Below are 21,864 nucleotides of genomic sequence, written 5' to 3' on the forward strand. Positions count from 1 at the left end.
ATGTGGTCGGCCAAGTGGAAGAAGTGCTAGTAGGTGAGCACTTTGGTGACAGTGACCATAATTTGGTGAGATTTAAGGTGGTCATGGAAAAGGACAGGGAGGGGCCAGAAATAAAGGTTCTAAATTGGGGGAAGGCCGATTTTAATAGGATAAGGCAGGATCTGGCCAAAATGGACTGGGATCAGCTGCTTGTAGGAAAATCCGCATCGGAGCAATGGGAGTCTTTCAGAAGGGAGATTGAGACCATACAATGGCAACATGTTCCCGTAAAGGTCAAGGGTGGTTCCAAGAACTCCAGGGAACCTTGGATGTCAGGGGATATACGAGAATGGATTAGGAAAAAAAGGAGGGCTTTTGGCAGATACAAAAGGCTAAAGACGGAGGAAGCCCTAGAGGAGTACAAAAAGTGCAGGGGGATACTTAAAAAAGAAATTAGGAGATCAAGGAGGGGCCATGAAATAACACTGGCGAGCAAAATAAAGGAAAATCCTAAGATGTTTTATAAGTATATTAAGGGTAAGAGGATGACTAGGGAAAAAATAGGGCCCATTAGGGACAAAAATGGCAATCTGTGTGTGGAGCCGGCAGATGTAGGAGGGGTTCTAAATGAATTTTTTGCATCTGTTTTCACTATGGAGAAGGACGATGTAGACATAGAAATACGGCAGGGGGACTGTGATATACTCGAACATATTAACATCGAGCGGGAGGAGGTATTGGCGGTTTTAGCAGGCCTAAAAATGGATAAATCCCCAGGCCCGGACGAAATGTATCCCAGGCTACTGTGTGAGGCAAAGGAGGAGATTGCGGGGGCTCTGACACATATATTCAGAACCTCTCTGGCCACAGGGGATGTGCCAGAGGACTGGAGAACCGCTAATGTAATACCATTATTCAAGAAGGGGAGTAGGGAAAAACCGGGGAACTACAGGCCAGTGAGCCTAACATCAGTGGTAGGAAAATTATTGGAAAAAATTCTGAAGGAGAAAATTAGTCTCCACTTGGAGAAGCAAGGATTAATCAGGGATAGTCAACATGGCTTTGTCAAGGGAAGATCATGTCTGACTAATTTGATTGAATTTTTTGAGGGGGTGACTAGGCGTGTGGATGAGGGTAACGCAGTGGATGTGGTATACATGGATTTCAGTAAGGCCTTCGATAAAGTCCCCCACAGGAGACTGGTCAAGAAGGTACGAGCCCATGGAATCCAGGGTGCCTTGGCACTTTGGATACAAAACTGGCTTAGTGGCAGAAGGCAGAGGGTGATGGTCGAAGGTTGTTTTTGTGACTGGAAGCCTGTGGCCAGTGGGGTACCACAGGGATCGGTGCTGGGTCCCTTGCTGTTTGTGGTCTACATTAACGACTTGGATATGAATGTAAAAGGTATGATCAGTAAGTTCGCTGATGATACAAAGATTGGTAGGGTGGTAAATAGCGAGGAGGATAGCCTCAGTCTGCAGGACGATATAGATGGGTTGGTCAGATGGGCGGAACAGTGACAAATGGAATTTAACCCGGAAAAGTGCGAGGTGATGCACTTTGGAGGGACTAACAAGGCAAGACAGAGGGTCAGAGGGATCTTGGTGTGCAAGTTCACAGATCCCTGAAGGCGGCGGAACAGGTAGATAAGGTGGTAAAGAAGGCATATGGGATACTTGCCTTTATTAGCCGAGGCATAGAATATAAGAGCAAGGAGGTTATGATGGAGCTGTATAAAACACTGGTTAGGCCACAGCTGGAGTACTGTGTGTAGTTCTGGTCGCCGCACTACAGGAAGGATGTGATCGCTTTGGAGAGGGTACAGAGGAGATTCACCAGGATGTTACCAGGGCTGGAGCGCTTCAGCTATGAAGAGAGACTGGGAAGATTGGGTTTGTTTTCCTTGGAGCAGAGGAGGCTGAGGGGGGACATGATTGAGGTGCACAAAATTATGAGGGGCACAGATAGGATGGATACTAAGGAGCTTTTTCCCTTCGTTGAGGGTTCTATAACAAGGGGACATAGATTCAAGGTAAAAGGCGGGAGGTTTAGAGGGGATTTGAGAAAGAACTTTTTCACCCAGAGGGTGGTTGGAGTCTGGAACTCACTGTCTGAAAGGGTTGTGGAGGCAGGAACCCTCACAACATTGAAGAAGCATTTGGATGAGCACTTGAAATGCCATAGCATACAAGGCTACAGACCAAATGCTGGAATATGGGATTAGAGTAGACAGGGCTGATGGCCGGCGCGGACACGATGGGCCGAAGGGCCTCTATCCGTGCTGTATAACTCTATGACTCTATTCTCTCTCTACCTCTTCTGTTTTAGCTGCATGACTCACATCTTTCCTCCCTTGGGGCTTCAAAATTCTTATAGGTAGAAAAATTATCTTATCTTTCTCAGGGAGCGAAGGAAGAGGATTCCTGGCATCCAATTTGACTACGGCAGAGGAGGATGGGATTAAAAACTTCAAAAGGGCTATCTTGCTAGTGCAATTGATTACAGGATGACACTAATTGACGACCACTGTTTTTCAATCCCATTCTTGGAGGACTCGATACCTCCCAAACCTGCCCCATCAGGTGATAAGTCAATGCAATTGCACACAAACAATTTCACCCCACCAATACAGCACCAACTATTGATAAAACATACCCACAGTCAGGAAACAGTGGGAATGCACAGTAATTGCTTTCAACAAGACGAGAAGGAGGGGGAAGCTTGGATGCACTGCTGTTGACAGCACCTGAGCTCCTATTGCTGAAGTATAAGCTTTAGTTGATAAATGTACAGTTGGAGAGCTGCCACCTAAACATTGTTCAGTATTATAGCCATCCTGATTCACATCCCATATATTTTGCAGAACTATTGCTACTTGAAGCGGTTTTGCAATGTGTTGGTTCTGAACTCATCCCACCATGAGGCAGAGTAAGAGCAGCAGCTGTCTGATCCATCGTGGGCACGACAGTACATTACTGGCTGTAGAACTTTGCCGATGATGAGGAAGATCCGTACAGGTCAGTTGTGCAGATATGGAGTACATTCGGCTGAGAGCTCAGCCTGCCTGGACTGACTCATGCTGCCACCGGCGGCCAGTTACAGGGACTGGATCCACTCGTGGCCCCTGACACGCCCTAACGCCGCCCCTGCTGTGAGGGCATCTTCAGAATTCAAAAGCAGTTTTATGACGACTTGGGGTCTGATCCAACAGGCTGTAGCAAAGTCCCATCTGCATGGAGATTACAAAAGGCACTGGAGTGTGCTACATAAACAGAAAGCCTTAATGAACCTGGGAGAAAGTGATCTCCATTCTGTTTCTTCCAACGAACGGTAAAACTGCAGCATTGGATTCATGCCAAATTCCTATAAGCTGTTGTGTGAGAGAAGAACACCACTAGTCTTGAGAGATCAGTGACTGAACCACAATTTATTGCAGCGTGACTGTGTGGAGAGAAAAAATACAAGAGGCCAGTCAGAGGACTGGATGTCCTAGAAAGGTGGCATAAGGCTGAAGCCGGTTGCAGAGGTAAGAGGGGAGGGTTGTGAAGTGGTGGAGTGATTTGTAGGCGAGGGCCTATGCAGGACAGTTTACGATGTGTCAACTACCTTGATGTTCAAGATATCCAAGTCCAATGTACCAGGGTTACTTATTACCAAATGATCTGGGTCACCATATAAAGGGCTTTGGCAAATAGATATGATAACCATGTGTAATCCTGATTTATTTTGCAAGCAAGAAAGAGTTGTTCACATTGTTAATTCTGTGATCAGAAACAGACCAGACGAACACAAGTTGCTTTTTAGGTTATAGCACTTATATTAAACACTTTTCTTTTACACTTATGAAATAAATAATTCATAGAATCACAGAAAGTTAAGGCACAGAACGAGGCCATTCGGCCCATCACGTCCACGCCGGCCGAAAAAGAGCTATCCAGCTTAATCCCACTTTCCAGCACTTGGTACGGAGCCCTGTAGGTTACGGCACTTCAAGTGAACAGCCAATACTTTTTAAATGAGTTGAGGGTTTCTGCCTCTACCACCCTTTCAGGCAGTGAGTTCCAGACCCCCACCGTCCTCTGGGTGAAAAGAATTATCCTCAGCTCCCGTCTAATCCTTCGACCAATTACTTTAAATCTATGCCCCCTGGTCACTGACCCCTCTGCTAAGGGAAATAGGTCCTCCCTATCCACTCTATCTAGTCCCATCATAATTTTATATACCTCAATCAATTCTCCCCTCAGCCTCCTTTGTTCCAAAGAAAACAACACCAGCCTATCCAATCTTTTCGCATAGCTAAAATTCTCCAGCCCTGGCAACATTCCCGTAAATCTCCTCTGTACCCTCTCTAGTGCAATTACATCTTTCCTGTAATGTGGCGACCAGAACTGTACGCAGTACTCAAGCTGTGACCTAACCAATGTTTTATACAGTTCCAGCATAACCTCCCTGCTCTTATATTCTCTGCCTCGACTAATAAAGGAAAGTATCCCGTAGGCCTTTTTAACCACCTTATCTACCTGACATGCTTCATGGATCTGTGGACATGCACTCCAAGGTCCCTATGTTTCTCTACATCTCTCAGTATCCTCCCCATTTATAGTGTACTCCCTTGCCTTGTTTGACCTCCCCAAATGCATTACCTCACACTTCACTGGATTGAATTCCATTTGCCACTGTTCTGCCCACCTGACCAGTCCATTGATATTGTCTTGCAGATCTCCTTGCAATTGTCAACATGGACAAAAGAGCTGAATTCCAGAGGTGAGGTGAGAGTGACTGCCCTTGACATCAAGGCAGCATTTGACCGATTGTGGCACCAAGGAGCCCTAGTAAAATTGAAGTCAATGGGAATCAGGGGGAAAACTCTCTAGTGGCTGGAGTCACACCTAGCACAAAGGAAGATAGTAGTGGTTGTTGGAGCCCCAGGACATTGCTGCAGGAGTTCCTCAGGGCAGTGTCCTCGGCCCAACCATCTTCAGCTGCTTCATCAATGACCTTCCCTCCATCATAAGGTCAGAAATGGGGATATTCGCTGATGATTGCACAGCGTTCAGTTCCATTCGCAACCCCTCAAATAATGAAACAGTCCGAGCCCGCGTGCAGCAAGACCTGGACGACATCCAGGCTTGGGCTCATAAGTAGCAAGTAACACTCACGCCAGACAAGTGCCAGGCAATGACCATCTCCAACGAGAGTGAGTCAAACCACCTCCCCCTGACATTCAACGGCATTACCATCACCAAATCCCTTACCATCAACATCCTGGGGATCACCATTGACCAGAAACTTAACTGGACCAGCCATATAAATACTGTGGCTACAAGAGCAGGTCAGAGGCTGGGTATTGTGTGGCGAGTGACTCACCTCCTGACTTCTACCATCTACAAGGCACAAGTCAGGAGTGTGATGGAATACTCTCCACTTGCCTGGATGAGTGCAGCTCCAACAACACTCAAGAAGCTCGACACCATCCAGGACAAAGCAGCCCGCTTGATTGGCACCCCATCCACCACCCCAAACATTCACTCCCTTCACCACCGGCGCACTGTGACTGCAGTGTGCATCATCCACAGAATGCACTGCAGCAACTGGCCAAGGCTTCTTCGACAGCACCTCCCAAACCCACCCCTACCACCTAGAAGGACAAGGGCAGCAGGCACACGGGTACAACACCACCTGCACGTTCCCCTCCAAGTCACACACCATCCCGACTTGGAAATATATCGCCGTTCCTTCATCATCGCTGGGTCAAAATCCTGGAACTCCCTTCCTAACAGCACTGTGGGAGAACTTGCACCACACAGACTGCAGTGTTGAAAAATGGCGGCTCACCACCACCTTCTCAAGGGCAATTAGGGATGGCCAAAAATGCTGGCCTCGCCAGCAGCACCCACATCCCATGAACGAATAAAAAAAATAATTAAATGACCATTCAGAAATTTAAAGACAGATCTACGCAACAGTAAGCCATCAAATAATAGCTTCTGAACAAACTGTACTACCACCAACTAAAGGTTCTTAATCCTGAAAAATGTCTGTTACTTACCATCAGGAAACTGTTCAGCATCATCATCAAACATGGCTTCTTTTAAGGCAGACTTATTGACAGAAGTGCTATCAGAATAGTTGTAGGGATTATAATCGCGTGGTCGTGGACTACTGCGTTGGGGCATGGTGTTCAGTAGTGAAGTCTTATTGTCTAGGGCTGTTCGCCCTGAGTCAGTGGCATCACCGCCTCCTCGGATATCGGCAACACCACCAGTGGCCTATTGAACAGAAGCGGAAAAATAAGTTCCGTTAGTAAAAGCAGGGTTTAAGGAATTGCAAAGAAAATATTCCTCCCCTTTTTCCCGCACTTTTTTCCCCCCACACCCTACTTTCTCCCCATCGCTCCTAAAAAGAGTGACTCGTTTTGAATATACTTACATTCGTAGTGCTTGCTCGTTGGTACCTCATCCAAGTGCCCATTCTAAATGTGTGAATCTAGAAATTAAGTGCTTGGCAACTCGCTGAACTGTGGGGTGCATCACACCCAAGTGTGACCCTGTCCTCACCCGACATCCACATTTGCCCACAAGGAACACTTAACGAAGAGTGATCAGAAGTGGGAATCATTGCTGATTTTTACCCTCCCTAACCCAGGCACATGTAGGCCAACTATACCAGCTCACCTTCAACGAGATCAGCTAACTCAGCACAGACCAGGGATTGAACCTTTACCTTGCTGGTCTGTATGGATCAGTACCATGGGCACATTTCCTTATTTCATCTTTGAGGAGAAAGCTTTTTAAAAAAATTGGAGAATGTAAATCCTTGTGTCATACCTCTTTATCCATATTATATTTTACCTCTTCTCCCAAGCCAGATAACATTTCCCCAGATAGAGGATGAGCAAGTCCACTGTTCAGTGGATTCTATTATTATCGTTCTTAAGTTGGCCACTAGGTGGCAAGTCAGAGTTATCCAGAACAAACACTTTGATTTTCCCTCCTTCACACTCAAAACTTGTCCAGTTTACAAAGAAGTTTACATAGAATGGACAGCACAGAAACAGGCCATTTGGCCCAACTGGTCCATGCTGGTGTTTATGCTTCACACGAGTCTCCTCCTACCCTACTTCATCTCACCCCATCAACATAATTTTCTATTCCTTTCTCCCTCATGTACTTATCTAGCTGCTGCTTAAATGCATTCTCCTGCCCAAGGTGGTCCACCTGCACTTGCTTGTAATCATGTGCAGACAATCCGCAGATGCTTACTGTGCGACAACCAGTCAGGATAACTTGCATTCACAGTCTCACCCTAGCAGCAGAATTAAGACCAAGAACTCATAACATCCATGTCCCATTACAGGCACAGCATGTTGCAATATCATTGCCGACCCTCCTGGATTGGGGCATGAATCAGGCCGGGAGAACTATGTGCTTTGAATTTCCGGCAGCAGCAGTCTCTTCACTCCGTGATGTGACCCACCCGCCGCCACAGGAAGCTGGCCCCCACTTAGAAGTGACTGGAAACGGGACTGTCTGGTTGCCGGTGGGGAAGAGTCGGAACGGGGAGAGGTGCAGGGCGAGGTGAACAGGGGCGAAGGGTAGAAAATAGGTGACTGGGGCTCGGACGGGGAAAGAAAGTGACAGTGAAATGGACACCAGGGAGGGAAATGGGACTGGGCGGGTTGGGCGAAGGGAGACTGGGGAATGGGGTTGAGGGATGGAGCTCAGCATTTCCTGCAGGACCAGCAGCAACGTGGTGAGTAGGACCGCGGTGCTCAGAAAGAGTCATAGAGTCATACAGCACGGATAGAGGCCCTTCGGCCCATCGTGTCCGCGCCGGCCATCAGCCCTGTCTACTCTAATCCCATATTCCAGCATTTGGTCCGTAGCCTTGTATGCTATGGCATTTCAAGTGCTCATCCAAATGCTTCTTGAATGTTGTGAGGGTTCCTGCCTCCACAACCCTTTCAGGCAGTGAGTTCCAGACTCCAACCACCCTCTGGGTGAAAAAGTTCTTTCTCAAATCCCCTCTAAACCTCCCGCCTTTTACCTTGAATCTATGTCCCCTTGTTATAGAACCCTCAACGAAGGGAAAAAGCTCCTTAGTATCCATCCTATCTGTGCCCCTCATAATTTTGTACACCTCAATCATGTCCCCCCTCAGCCTCCTCTGCTCCAAGGAAAACAAACCCAATCTTCCCAGTCTCTCTTCATAGCTGAAGCGCTCCAGCCCTGGTAACATCCTGGTGAATCTCCTCTGCACCCTCTCCAAAGCGATCACATCCTTCCTGTAGTGCGGCGACCAGAACTGCACACAGTACTCCAGCTGTGGCCTAACCAGTGTTTTATACAGCTCCATCATAACCTCCTTGCTCTTATATTCTATGCCTCGGCTAATAAAGGCAAGTATCCCATATGCCTTCTTTACCACCTTATCTACCTGTTCCGCCGCCTTCAGGGATCTGTGAACTTGCACACCAAGATCCCTCTGACCCTCTGTCTTGCCTAGGGTCCTCCCATTCATTGTGTATTCCCTTGCCTTGTTAGTCCCTCCAAAGTGCATCACCTCGCACTTTTCCGGGTTAAATTCCATTTGCCACTGTTCCGCCCATCTGACCATCCCATCTATATCGTCCTGCAGACTGAGGCTATCCTCCTCGCTATTTACCACCCTACCAATCTTTGTATCATCAGCGAACTTACTGATCATACCTTTTACATTCATATCCAAGTCGTTAATGTAGACCACAAACAGCAAGGGACCCAGCACCGATCCCTGTGGTACCCCACTGGCCACAGGCTTCCAGTCACAAAAACAACCTTCGACCATCACCCTCTGCCTTCTGCCACTAAGCCAGTTTTGTATCCAAAGTGCCAAGGCACCCTGGATTCCATGGGCTCGTACCTTCTTGACCAGTCTCCTGTGGGGGACTTTATCGAAGGCCTTACTGAAATCCATGTATACCACATCCACTGCGTCACCCCCTCAAAAAATTCAATCAAATTAGTCAGACATGATCTTCCCTTGACAAAGCCATGTTGACTATCCCTGATTAATCCTTGCTTCTCCAAGTGGAGACTAATTTTGTCCTTCAGAATTTTTTCCAATAATTTTCCTACCACTGATGTTAGGCTCACTAGCCTGTAGTTCCCCGGTTTTTCCCTACTCCCCTTCTTGAATAATGGTACTACATTAGCGGTTCTCCAGTCCTCTGGCACATCCCCTGTGGCCAGAGAGGTTCTGAATATATGTGTTAGAGCCCCCGCAATCTCCTCCTTTGCCTCACACAGTAGCCTGGGATACATTTCGTCCGGGCCTGGGGATTTATCCATTTTTAGGCCTGCTAAAACCGCCAATACCTCCTCCCGCTCGATGTTAATATGTTCGAGTATATCACAGTCCCCCTGTCGTATTTCTATGTCTATATCGTCCTTCTCCATAGTGAAAACAGATGCAAAAAATTCATTTAGAACCCCTCCTACATCTGCCGGCTCCACACACAGATTGCCATTTTTGTCCCTAATGGGCCCTATTTTTTCCCTAGTCATCCTCTTACCCTTAATATACTTATAAACCATCTTAGGATTTTCCTTTATTTTGCTCACCAGTGTTATTTCATGGCCCCTCCTTGATCTCCTAATTTCTTTTTTAAGTATCCCCCTGCACTTTTTGTACTCCTCTAGGGCTTCCTCCGTCTTTAGCCTTTTGTATCTGCCAAAAGCCCTCCTTTTTTTCCTAATCCATTCTCGTATATCCCCTGACATCCAAGGTTCCCTGGAGTTCTTGGAACCACCCTTGACCTTTACGGGAACATGTTGCCATTGTATGGTCTCAATCTCCCTTCTGAAAGACTCCCATTGCTCCGATGCGGATTTTCCTACAAGCAGCTGATCCCAGTCCATTTTGGCCAGATCCTGCCTTATCCTATTAAAATCGGCCTTCCCCCAATTTAGAACCTTTATTTCCGGCCCCTCCCTGTCCTTTTCCATGACCACCTTAAATCTCACCAAATTATGGTCACTGTCACCAAAGTGCTCACCTACTAGCACTTCTTCCACTTGGCCGGCCACATTCCCTAGAATTAGGTCCAGTACCGCCCCCTCTCTTGTAGGACTTTCTACATGCTGGCTCAAAAAGCTCTCCTGGATGCACGTTAAGAATTTTGTACCCTCTAAGCCTTTTACACTCTGAGTATCCCAGTTAATATTGGGGAAGTTGAAATCCCCCACTATTATTACCCTATTATTTGCACAATTTTCTGAGATTTGCCTACATATCTGTTCCTCTATCTCCCCCTGACTGTTTGGGGGCCTATAGTACACTCCCATCAAAGTGCTTGCCCCCTTTTTGTTTTTAAGCTCCACCCATATGGCCTCATTAGAGGAACCTGCTAATATATCATCCCTCCTTATGGCAGTAATTGATTCTTTAATTAATATTGCAACCCCCCCTCCTCTTATACCTCCCCCTCTGTCTCGCCTGAAGATTCTGTACCCCGGAATATTGAGCTGCCAGTCTTGCCCCTCCCTCAACCATGTCTCTGTGACAGCAACAATATCATACTCCCATGTGTTTATCAACACCTTCAGTTCATCCACCTTATTCGCAAGACTCCTTGCATTAAAATAGATGCCATCCAGCCTTGCCCTCACATATTTGCCCTGTCTTCCAAGCTGACTTGTTTTTTTCTCTATATTTGGCTGCACATCACCCCCTATTGTAGCTCCACTCTGTATCCCATCCCCCTGCCAAGTTAGTTTAAACCCCCCCCAACAGTGCTAGCAAACCTCCCCGCAAGGATATTTGTCCCGCTCTGGTTCAGATGCAACCCGTCCGACTTGTACAAGTCCCACCTTCCCCAGAAGCAGGCCTAGTGATCCAGGAAACTGAAACCCTCCCTCCTGCACCAACTCTTTAGCCACGCATTCATTTGTTCTATCCTCCTATTTCTATACTCACTAGCCCGTGGCACTGGGAGTAATCCAGAGATTACAACCTTTGAGGTCCTGCTCTTTAATCTGCTACCTAGCTCCCTAAATTCTTGATGCAGGACCTCATCTCCCTTCCTACCTATGTCGTTGGTCCCAATGTGGACCACGACCTCTGCCTGCTCACCCTCCCCCTTGAGAATGCCCTGAAGCCGCTCAGTGACATCCATGACCCTGGCACCAGGGAGGCAACAAACCATCCTGGAGCAGCAAGTAAAGTGGTGAGTGAAACCTGGGGACTTTACTGTGAGTAAAGAGTGAAAGATTGTTCCCACTGGTGGGCAAATGAGGAACAAAAGCACAGAGGCCAAGGATTCTCACTGGAAGAACCAACGGGGAAGGGAGAAGGAAGGTTTTTGAACTGAGGGCTATTATTGGGATGCTTCACCACAAGTGGCTATTGAGGCAGAGACTAGATCATTATATAAATGGGAATGGGATAAGCGTTTGAAAATAAGAAACATAAAAGGATCTGGGGAATGGGGGTTACTGGAAAGAGCACCGCAAGTGCCAGGGGCCAAATGACCTCCTCCTGTGCTGTAATTTCTATCATCCCTCCCAGCCCAGGGAATGGTTCAGAAATGTTGTTGCTGAGCTGAATTTAGGACAATGTCCCTTGAGAGAAGTGTCCCAAACACCGAGCCCACTGCCCTTAGTGCGATCACTCAGTTTGGTTCAGGTGTGCCAGCCGGATTTGACATGTGACATCTAAGTACAGATTGGCTCTGACTAAGGCTCCCAATTTAGAGTTGTTACTTTCATATCGAACCCAAGTCCAAGCCAGAGCCCAAGGAGATAGAGAGAGAGATGGGCCAATTAAAAGTGGCATGGACTGGGGAGCCTGACCACATCTTGTGCAGTGCTGGGGGATTCTAGCTGTAGTTACAAGGGGAATATCAGAGGGTTATAGGATTGCTACGAGATATAGATAGATATTGGGATGTTACACCAATTGCTAACAGTTACATATAGACTCTCAGTGAGTTATTGTATTACTGTTGGTTATGAGGGGAATCCGAGAGTTACCAGTATTACTATTAGTTATCAATGCAATTTCAGTGAGTTACCTATTAGTTACTGGTGGAATCAAAGTTCCTCCCACCTCTGGTTTCCCCCCTCCCCCATCTTTGGTTTCCTCTCTTCTCCACCCTTGGTTTTCCTTCTTCACCTGCTCATGGGGAGCCTCCTGATTCTCGGAACTTCTCAAACAACGGCTGCGGGCGTGAAACCACGAGCAAAGATACTCAACTGCAGGAGACCCAACCGTTATAATGTAAATGCAGTAACATTTGCAGGCATCACGTGATCATTCATCATGTGATCAAACCTCCAGGAATACTTCCAGCCAGAGTTGGAATGCCTAATACACAGCATTACCAAGCTACTTAATAAAATAAATTGGATTTTTTAAAATGTGCATTCTGAAAATATGCAGAAGTTGATCCATTTAGTCTCAAAGTAAACTTCATCAACAGCAAGAACAGATTTGGAACATATTCCACTGTTACATTGAAGGTCTTGCCTTAGGTGTTCTCTTGGATACGGCAGGACTGGTTACGTCCATAAGTGGTCCGAGCATCTTACATTTAGGGGTGTGACTGTACTGCTTAATATTTGACCATAGGATGGTGTAACTTAGGGGTGTAAGAATTGTACCCACTTATGATCTGAGCCAGACTCTCATATCTTTTTGCACGTGTGCTTCTTCAATCTCTAGATGTGGACCGAGAAAACACTGATGAGATAAGGCCAGATATGAATTGTTAAGATGCTTTATCTCACAGTGAGTGAACATACAGAGCAATAGTTATGATCAGATTCACTTGGTTCAATCAGTATTATGTGTCTTTACATAATACAAAATAATGAACCATCCCCATTTTTCCACATCATGTTTGGCTTAAGCAAAGTAACTTCCACTTATCCTACATTCTAATCTTCTTGCAGACTTTCCCAAACTTGACTGCCTTTGCCGTTTCCTGTTTTTTAAAAAAATGTTTATACTAGTTCCTTACTTATAATTTTAGAACAGAAAAAGTGACAGTAAGTATTTCACAATATAAAAAATAATGCTCTTTGGTTCTTTACAACACTAGCTGTCTCTGCTTTCAACCTATCAAATTAAACATAGCTTTAAGGAGTGTAGTTCAATGCATTTGTGCAATTTCCAATGCTATTGGGATTTAGTGATCTGTTTCAAAATATGGGGGAGAATCAATATGCTGGGGAGCATAAGCTTGTTAATGTACCCATGCCATAATGCACCGTTTGGGAACAGAATTTGTTGCATATTCTGGGAAGACAGTAAGCTTATTTCCTGGCTTTAGCTTATTTCTAACCACCCAGCAATGTGATTTATGCACTTACATAACTGAATGTGACGTAGTGATTTAACACTTGTGCAAACTACAAGGGGATGAGAGTCATGCACCGGGACTACCCATCAAGTATCAAGGAATGCAACAAGCAGTGAACATAATAAAGAATTCAGTTTCTCTATCAAGAAATCATAGGCATGATGTGGAGATGCCGGTGATGGACTGGGGTGGACAAATGTAAGGAATCTGACAACACCAGGTTATAGTCCAACAATTTTATTTTAAAATCACAAGCTTTCGGAGATTGTCCCCTTCGTCAGGTGAGTAAAGAAATCATAGGAACAGATGTAGGCCATTCAGCCCCTCAAGCCTGTTCCACCATTCAATTAGATCATGGCTGATCTGTATCTCAACTCCTGTATTTGCTCCATATCCTGATTTGCTTACCTAATAAAAATCTGTCTATCTGTCTTGAAAATTCCAGTTGGCCCAGCATCCACAGGCTTTTGGGGGAAGAGTGTTCGAGACTTCCACTACCCTTCGTGTGAAAAAGTGTTTCCGGGTTTCACTCCTAAATGGTCCAGCTCTAATTTTAAGATTGTGCCCCCTTGTTCTGGATTCACCCATCAGAAGAAATAGCTTCTCTGTATCTACTCCATTGAATCCTTTTATCGGTCTTTAAACCTCACATTTGCTTGTGTGCACTCAAGGAATACAATGTTTTTTCTGCTCCATGCAAATCTCATTATTGGATAGCCGCAAGGAAACTATTGGAAACAATTAAATAAGTACTGTATATTTAAGATAGTTCGAGGGAGAGCAGAATATATTCTGACTACAATTCCTTACTAAATCCAGGAAAGCAAACCACAGGAAATAACAACATGTATTTACATGAAACTTTTAATGTAGAAAATGTCTCATGGTATTTTACATAGAGGGAAGAAGAAAATAAATAGAAGGACTAAAGGAGCAGATGGTGAGAGAGATAGGACAGGTGACTGTAGGATTCATCAAAGATGGGTTTTGAGAAGGTTTTTTAAAGTAGGGCTATGTGGCTGAAGGCTCTTCCTGCAACGGTGGGATGAAGAAATGGATGCACAAAAGGCCGGAGTCAGAGGAGTGAACTATGCAGGTGCAGATATAAGGCTGGAAGAGGTTGCAGATAGAGGGTGGGGCAAGGCACGCCCTTAAGGCATCTGAAGACACGGACGAGAATTTTAAATTTAATGCTTTGCAAAATACATTGCCAATTTGGTCAACGAGGGTGGGAGTGAAGGGCAAGCTGGATAGGATAGGGACATGGGAGTTTTGAACAAGTTGAAGTTTATGGAGGGTAGAAGGTGGGAAGCTGGCAAAGAGAACATGGGACATCAAGTCCAGAGATGATAAAAGTGTGTTTAAGGGTTTCAGTACAATGGCAGTGTAATATGGACAGAGGTGGCAATATTGCAGAAATGGAATTAAATGGTTTTGGTGAGGAATGTGATGTGGGTTTGGATATAGACAGGGTAAGTGAGTGGGCAAGAAGGTGGCAGATGGAGTATAATGTGGGGAAATGTGAGGTTATTCACTTTGGTAGGAAGAATAGAAAAACAGAATATTTTTAAAATGTTGGTGTGGAGAGAGACTTGGGTGTCCTTGTACAAGAAACACAAAAAGTTAGCATGCAGGTACAGCAAGCAATTAGGAAAGCAAGTGGCATGTTGGCCTTAATTGCAGAAGGGTTGGAGTACAAGTGTACAATTGTACAGGGCTTTGGTGAGACCTCACCTGAAGTATTGCGTACAGTTTTGGCCTCCTTATCCAAGGAAGGATATACTTGCCTTAGAGGCGGAACAACGAAGGTTCACTAGATTAATTCCTAGGATGACTGGGTTGTCCTATGAGAAGAGGTTGAGTAGAATGGGCCTATACTCTCTGGAGTTTAGAAGAATGAGAGGTGTCATTGAAACATATAAGATTATAAGGGCGCTTGACAGGGGAGATGTCAAGAGGCTGTTTCCCATGGCTGGAGAGTCTAGAACCAGGGGGCATAGTCGCAGGATAAGGGGTAGGCCATTTAAGACTGAGATGAGGAGGAATTTCTTCACTCAGAGGGTTGTGAATCTTTGGAATTCTCTACCCCAGAGGGCTGTGGGTGCTGAGTCGTTGAGTATATTCAAGGCTGAGATACATAGATTTTTGGACTCGAGGGGAATCAAGGGATATGGGGATCGGGCAGGAAAGTGGAGTTGAGGTCGAAGATCAGCCTTGATCTGATTGAATGACCAAGCAGGCTTGAGGGACCGTGTGGCCTACTCCTGCTCCTATTTCTTATGTTCTTATGGGTTTGAAGCTCAGCTCTGGGTTGACCAGAATTGCAAGGCTGCATAGTCTGGTTCAATGTTTTAAAAAATATATACTTTTTGTTCTCGGCATGTGGGCGATGCTGGCATGGCTGTATTTGTTGCCCCGAAGTGGTGGTGGGCCTTCTCCTTGAACCAATGCAGTTCTTATGGTGATGGTACTGGGTATGGAATTTCAGTGTTTTGATACAACCAAAAAACACCAGTGTATGTCCAAGTCAGGAAGTGGTGTGATTTGGAGGGGAACTTGGAGATGATGGTGTGCCCATGATATTGTTGCGAGTCTTTCTTGGTGGTACAAGTTATGGGGCTGGAAGGTGTTGTCGAAGTAAGCTTTGCCAGTTGCAGTTCATCCAGTTGATAGTACATACTGCTACCACAGTACACAGGTGGTGGAGGGGGCAGTTATTGAGTGCAGTGGTGGGGGTGACAATTAATTGGACTGCTTTGTCCTGGATATTATTGAGTCTCTTTAGTATTGGTGCAGCTCCACACATTTAAGTGAGGGGTCCACATTCCGCACTTGAGCGTTGTAGATGGTCAAGAGGCATTGAGTGGTTAGGATGTGAGCCACACTGCAAAGTACCCAGCCTCTGCCCTGCTTTTGTAGCCAGTGTTGATATGGCTGGTTCAGTTAAGCTTCACTGATAACCTCCAGGATGTTGATGGTGGAGGACCCAATGATGGTGGTGCCATGAAGGTCAGGGAGATGTGATGGGTCTTTTCTTGTTGGAGATAGCCATTACCTGGCACTTGTGATGTGAAATGTTATCTGCCATTTCTCAACCTAAGCCTGTATGTTGTCTAGGTCCTCCTAAAGGCCGGCACAGGCTGCATCATTATTGGAGGAGTTGTGAATAGAAATGAATGTGGCAGAATGATTATCAAACAGCCCCACTACTGACCTTATGACATAGGTAAGATTATTGATGTAGCGATTGAATGCAGAGAAGGCTGTCTGACAGCGATGTCCTGGTGCTGCGATGTTTGACCTCTGACAACCACAGCCATCTTCCTGTCCATCAGGTACAATTCCAGTCACATGATGGTTTTCCCACTGAGATCAATTTTGCTAGGGCTCCTTGGTGCCATACTTGGTTGAATACTGCCTTGATGTCAAGAATAACTAATCACATCTCAGCCTGAGCAGATGACCGGGGAAGGAGATAATGGCTAAGAAATGGAGTTTATGGTGGCGGCCAAAAAACAATGGGCCTGAGATACCTCTTAAAGCAACACTTATTGTGCAATGGAAGAAATGTTCATCTTTTATACTGAGCACAAAATGAAATGCTTTTGTTTGTAAGACGATGGAAGCTATTCTTAACTTTCAAATTAAGTTGTGACCTAATTCACGATCAGCAAAATAGTTTTTAGGAATGGGCATTCCACTGGTTAAATTATTGTTTATGTTATGTTTTTTTTATTCGTTCATGGGATGTGGGCGTCGCTGGCAAGGCCAGCATTTATTGCCCATCCCTAATTGTCCTTGAGAAGGTGGTGGTGAGCCAGCCGCTTTCTTGAACCGCTGCAGTCCGTGTGGTGAAGGTTCTCCCACAGTGCTGTTAGGAAGGGAGTTCCAGGATTTTGACCCAGCGACGATGAAGGAACAGCGATATATATCTAAGTCGGGATGGTGCGTGACTTGGAGGGGAACGTGCAGGTGGTGTTGTTCCCATGTACCTGCTGCTCTTGTCCTTCTAAGTGGTAGAGGTCGCGGGTTTGGGAGGTGCTGTCGAAGAAGCCTTGGCGAGTTGCTGCAGTGCATCTTGTGGATGGTACACACTGCAGCCACACTGCACCGGTGGTGAAGGGAGTGAATGTTTAGGGTGGTGGATGGGGTGCCAATCAAGCGGGCTACTTTGTCCTGGATGGTGTCGAGCTTCTTGAGTGTTGTTGGAGCTGCACTCATCCAGGCAAGTGGAGAGTATTCCGTCACACTCCTGACTTGTGCCTTATAGATGGTGGAAAGGCTTTGAGGAGTCAGGAGGAGAGTCACTCGCCGCAGAATACCCAGCCTCTGACCTGCTCTTGTAGTCACAGTATTTATATCGCTGGTCCAGTGAAGTTTCTGGTCAATGGTGACCCCCAGGATGTTGATGGTAGGGGATTCGGTAATGGTAATGCCATTGAATGTCAAGGGGAGGTGGTTAGACTCTCTCTTGTTGGAGATGGTCATTGCCTGGCACGTGCCTGTGCGAATGTTACTTGCCACTTATCAGCCCAAGCCTGGACGTTGTCTAGGTCTTGCTGCATGCGGGCTCGGACTGCTTCATTATTTGAGGGGTTACAAATGGAACTGAACACTGTGCAATCCATCAGCGAACAACCCCATTTCTGACCTTATGATGGAGGGAAGGTCATTGATGAAGCAGCTGAAGATGGTTGGGCGTAGGACACTGCCCTGAGGAACTCCTGCAGCAATGCCCTGGGGCAGAGATGATTGGCCTCCAACAACCACTACCATCTACCTTTGTGCTAGGTATGACTCCAGCCACTGGAGAGTTCCCCCCCTCGCCCCCGATTCCCATTGACTTCAATTTTACTTGGACTCCTTGGTGCCACACTCGGTCAAATGCTGCCTTGATGTCAAGGGCTGTCACTCTCACCTCACCTCTGGAATTCAGCTCTTTTGTCCATGTTTGGACCAAGGCTGTAATGAGGTCTGGAGCCGAGTGGTCCTGGCGGAACCCAAACTGAGCATCGGTAAGCAGGTTATTGGTGAGTCAGTGCCACTTGATAGCACTGATGACAACACCTTCCATCACTTTGCTGATGATTGAGAGTGGATTGATGGGACGGTAATTGGCCGGATTGGATTTGTCCTGCTTTTTGTGGACAGAACATACCTGGGCAATTTTCCACATTGTCGGGTAGATGCCAGTGTTGTAGCTGTACTGGAACAGCTTGGCTAGAGGCGCAGCTAGTTCTGGAGCACAAGTCTTCAGCACTACAGCCGGGATGTTGTCGGGGCCCATAGCCTTTGCTGTATCCAGTGCACTCGGCCGTTTCTTGATATCACGTGGAGTGAATCGAATTGGCTGAGGACTGGCTTCTGTGATGGTGGGGATATCGGGTGGAGACCGAGATGAATCGTCCACTCGGCAATTCTGGCTGAAGATGGTTGCAAACGCTTCAGCCTTATCTTTTGCACTCACGTGCTGGACTCCGCCATCATTGAGGATGGGGATGTTTACAGAGCCTCCTCCTCCCGTTAGTTGTTTAATTGTCCACCACCATTCACGACTGGATGTGGCAGGACTGCAGAGCTTTGATCTGATCCATTCGTTGTGGAATCGCTTAGCTCTGTCTATAGCACGTTGCTTCCACTGTTTCGCATGCATGTAGTCCTGAGTTGTAGCTTCACCAGGTTGGCACCTCATTTTTTGGTACGCCTGGTGCTGCTCCTGGCATGCTCTTCTACACTCATTGAAACAGGGTTGATCCCCTGGCTTGTTGGTAATGGTAGAGTGAGGAATATGCCGGGCCATGAGGTTACAGATTGTGCTAGAATACAATTCTGCTGCTGCTGATGGCCCACAGCACCTCATGGATGCCCAGTTTTGAGCTGCGAGATCTGTTCTGAATCTATCCCATTTAGCACGGTGGTAGTGCCACACAACACAGTGGATGGTGTCCTCAGTGCGAAGACGGGACTTAATCTCCACGAGGACTGTGCAGTGGTCACTATTACCAATACTGTCATGGACAGATGCATTTGCGATAGATTGGTGAGGACAAGGTCAAGTAAGTTTTTCCCCTCGTGTTGGTTCGCTCACCACCTGCCGCAGGCCCAGTCTAGCAGCTATGTCCTTCAGGACTCAGCCACTTTGGTCAGTAGTGGTGCTATCGAGCCACTCTTGGTGATGGACATTGAAGTCCCCCACCCAGAGTACATTCTGTGCCCTTGCTACCCTCAGTGCTTCCTCCAAGTGGTGCTCAACATGGAGGAGGACTGATTTATCAGCTGAGGGAGGGCGGTAGGTGGTAATCAGCAGGAGGTTTCCTTGCCCATGTTTGACCTGATGCCATGAGATTTCATGGGGTCTGGAGTCAATGTTGAGGACTCCCAGGACCACTCCCTCCTGACTGTATATCACTGTACCGCCACCTCTGGTCGGTCTGTCCTGCCGTTGGAACAGGACATACCCAGGGATGGTGACGGAAGAGTCTGGGATGTTGGCTGAAAGGTATGATTCTGTGAGTATGGCTATGTCAGGTTGTTGCTTGACTAGTCTGTGGGACAGCTCTCCCAATATTGGCACAAATCCCCAGATGTTAGTGAGGAGGACTTTGCAGGGTCGACTGGGCTTGGTTTGCCTTTGTCGTGTCTGGTGCCTAGTGGTCCGCTGCCAGGTGGTCCATCCGGTTTTATTCTTCTCTGTAATGCTGCTCTTTAACACCTTAGTGAATCATCCTTCGGTGCCTTGGCTTGTTGGATAACTCAAAAGCCAATAAAAGTGTTTGGCACTATGAACTTTTAAACACGTTAGCATCATATCGCCTGCACCAAAACGATGCTCAGGGCCGTCTAGATACTTCTGGTTTACTTTAGAGATTGCCAACCACCCAGCCTGTGGGTTAAATCTGGCTTGTTTCTCAATTTTAAAATGGGCTGCAAAGCAGCTCCTGACTGAAGAAAAATTGCTTTGCCAACCCTGCCAGCAGAAGCAGCTGATCGGCAATTCACATTATTCATGAGTGACATCCAACCTTTTGACTTAATAGGCCACTTAATTGCACATCATGGAATCCGACATGCATTATACTCTTAATAGTACAATTACCAAATTCAAGGCATATACGTAAAATGATTTTTGTATAAGCCAAATTACAGGCTTAAAATTTAAAATTAAACTTAGGCAGTTTAAAAAAAGCACAAAAGCATTCTCCCTTCCCCAAGCTAATTTGCAAATTAACTTTTTGAATTTGCTGTTCCATTTCAGGAATGCAGTGCAAGATCAAAAATCAACTGAGCTTTCCAGGTTGGGTAGTGAGGTTGTAGGCCTCATTAGGCTCACCGATTGTAGTTTAGATAGCTCTGACACAGAGTGTGGACTTCAGTGATTATAAAATTTGCTGATGATGCCGCGCTACGCTGGCCATCTGAATAATGTAAGGAAGATTAATAGCATTCAAAAGGGCCAATTAATGTCTAAAGAGTATGAAATGGATTTTCATGTAGATAACTGGCCTGAGGGCCACTTTGAAGCCTGCCGGCCCCTAGCTACAAGCTGGAAAATTTGTATAGTGTCCTGGGTTAGCTGACATCTGGGTGGTTTCATTACAAGCAACATGGGCCTCAGCTTCAAAGTGGCCAGAGAGCCACTCTGGAGCCAGCTGACTCAGGGACAGCATGCTGCAGGCGTATAAATTTGCATGGTTTCCTCGGTCAGCAAGCTCCAGAGTGTCCTTCAGCTGGTTCAAAGTCTTTGTTTGTAGTGGTGTTGCTCCACGATGCTCCCTATAATTGTTATGATCGGAACATTCTAGGAGGGCGGGAGACACAAATGAAGTGTCTCCACCTTGGCCGAGAAATTGCTATGTTTTTTGCAAGTCAGATAAATCTAAACTAAGAGCATGATTTTCTTCTTGAAAGATAAGTCCCCAACCCTGTCAACATTTTGCTTCACCATTTAGATTGATGCAAGGGTGCAAAAGAGTTTGCAGTGCCCACTCATATTGCTGTCATGTGGAGGCAGCCGATGTATATGTATTTGCAGATATATGTATAATTTAATGCAGGTGCACAGCACTGCGTTTCACTCTGCAACTATGGTTAATACTTTTAACCACCACAGAGCTGGAGAAAGTGGTCAGCGTTTTTGGTGTTAGAAAATGTACACCAGAGTTTCCATTTGATTAACATTTTTCAAACTGCTGCAGTTGATGCACATTATTATGTGTACCAACTCTCCTTAACAAATGCCATTTCCTTGGCAACCAAGATGCTGGAATATTGCTGCCAAAGTATATAGTATACTCAGTCAGGTTTGAAGCTGGAATTTTGTGTAAAACTACCAGTCGTGACATCACAATGTTGCACTCCTAGCTTTTTTTAATTGAGCCCATCTATGATCCCCTCTGGAATATGATTGTTTATGGTCAACCTTTTGATCTGACCGACCAGTTAGACACCTTCCAGTACAGCGACTGTTTGAACCAGCTTTAGTTCTGACCTCTGGCCCAATTCATGCCTTCACCCTTCTGACTTGAGCTACGAGTTCAGCTTGA

At 46.2% G+C, this 21,864-nt stretch overlaps 1 protein-coding gene across 8 annotated transcripts in view; it reads right to left on the reverse strand.

Moving 5' to 3' along the window:
• Positions 1-21,864, reverse strand: part of clasp2 (cytoplasmic linker associated protein 2) — a 451,600-nt gene that overhangs the window by 34,990 nt on the left and 394,746 nt on the right. For all 8 annotated transcript variants that reach the window (XM_067981116.1, XM_067981105.1, XM_067981128.1 and 5 more), the window contains one exon: positions 6,029-6,248. In XM_067981116.1, the coding sequence (XP_067837217.1) occupies positions 6,029-6,248 (220 nt within the window). The remainder of the gene's footprint in view (positions 1-6,028; positions 6,249-21,864) is intronic.

Source organism: Heptranchias perlo, chromosome 3, assembly GCF_035084215.1.
Source record: "Heptranchias perlo isolate sHepPer1 chromosome 3, sHepPer1.hap1, whole genome shotgun sequence".
Lineage (NCBI taxonomy): Eukaryota > Metazoa > Chordata > Chondrichthyes > Hexanchiformes > Hexanchidae > Heptranchias > Heptranchias perlo.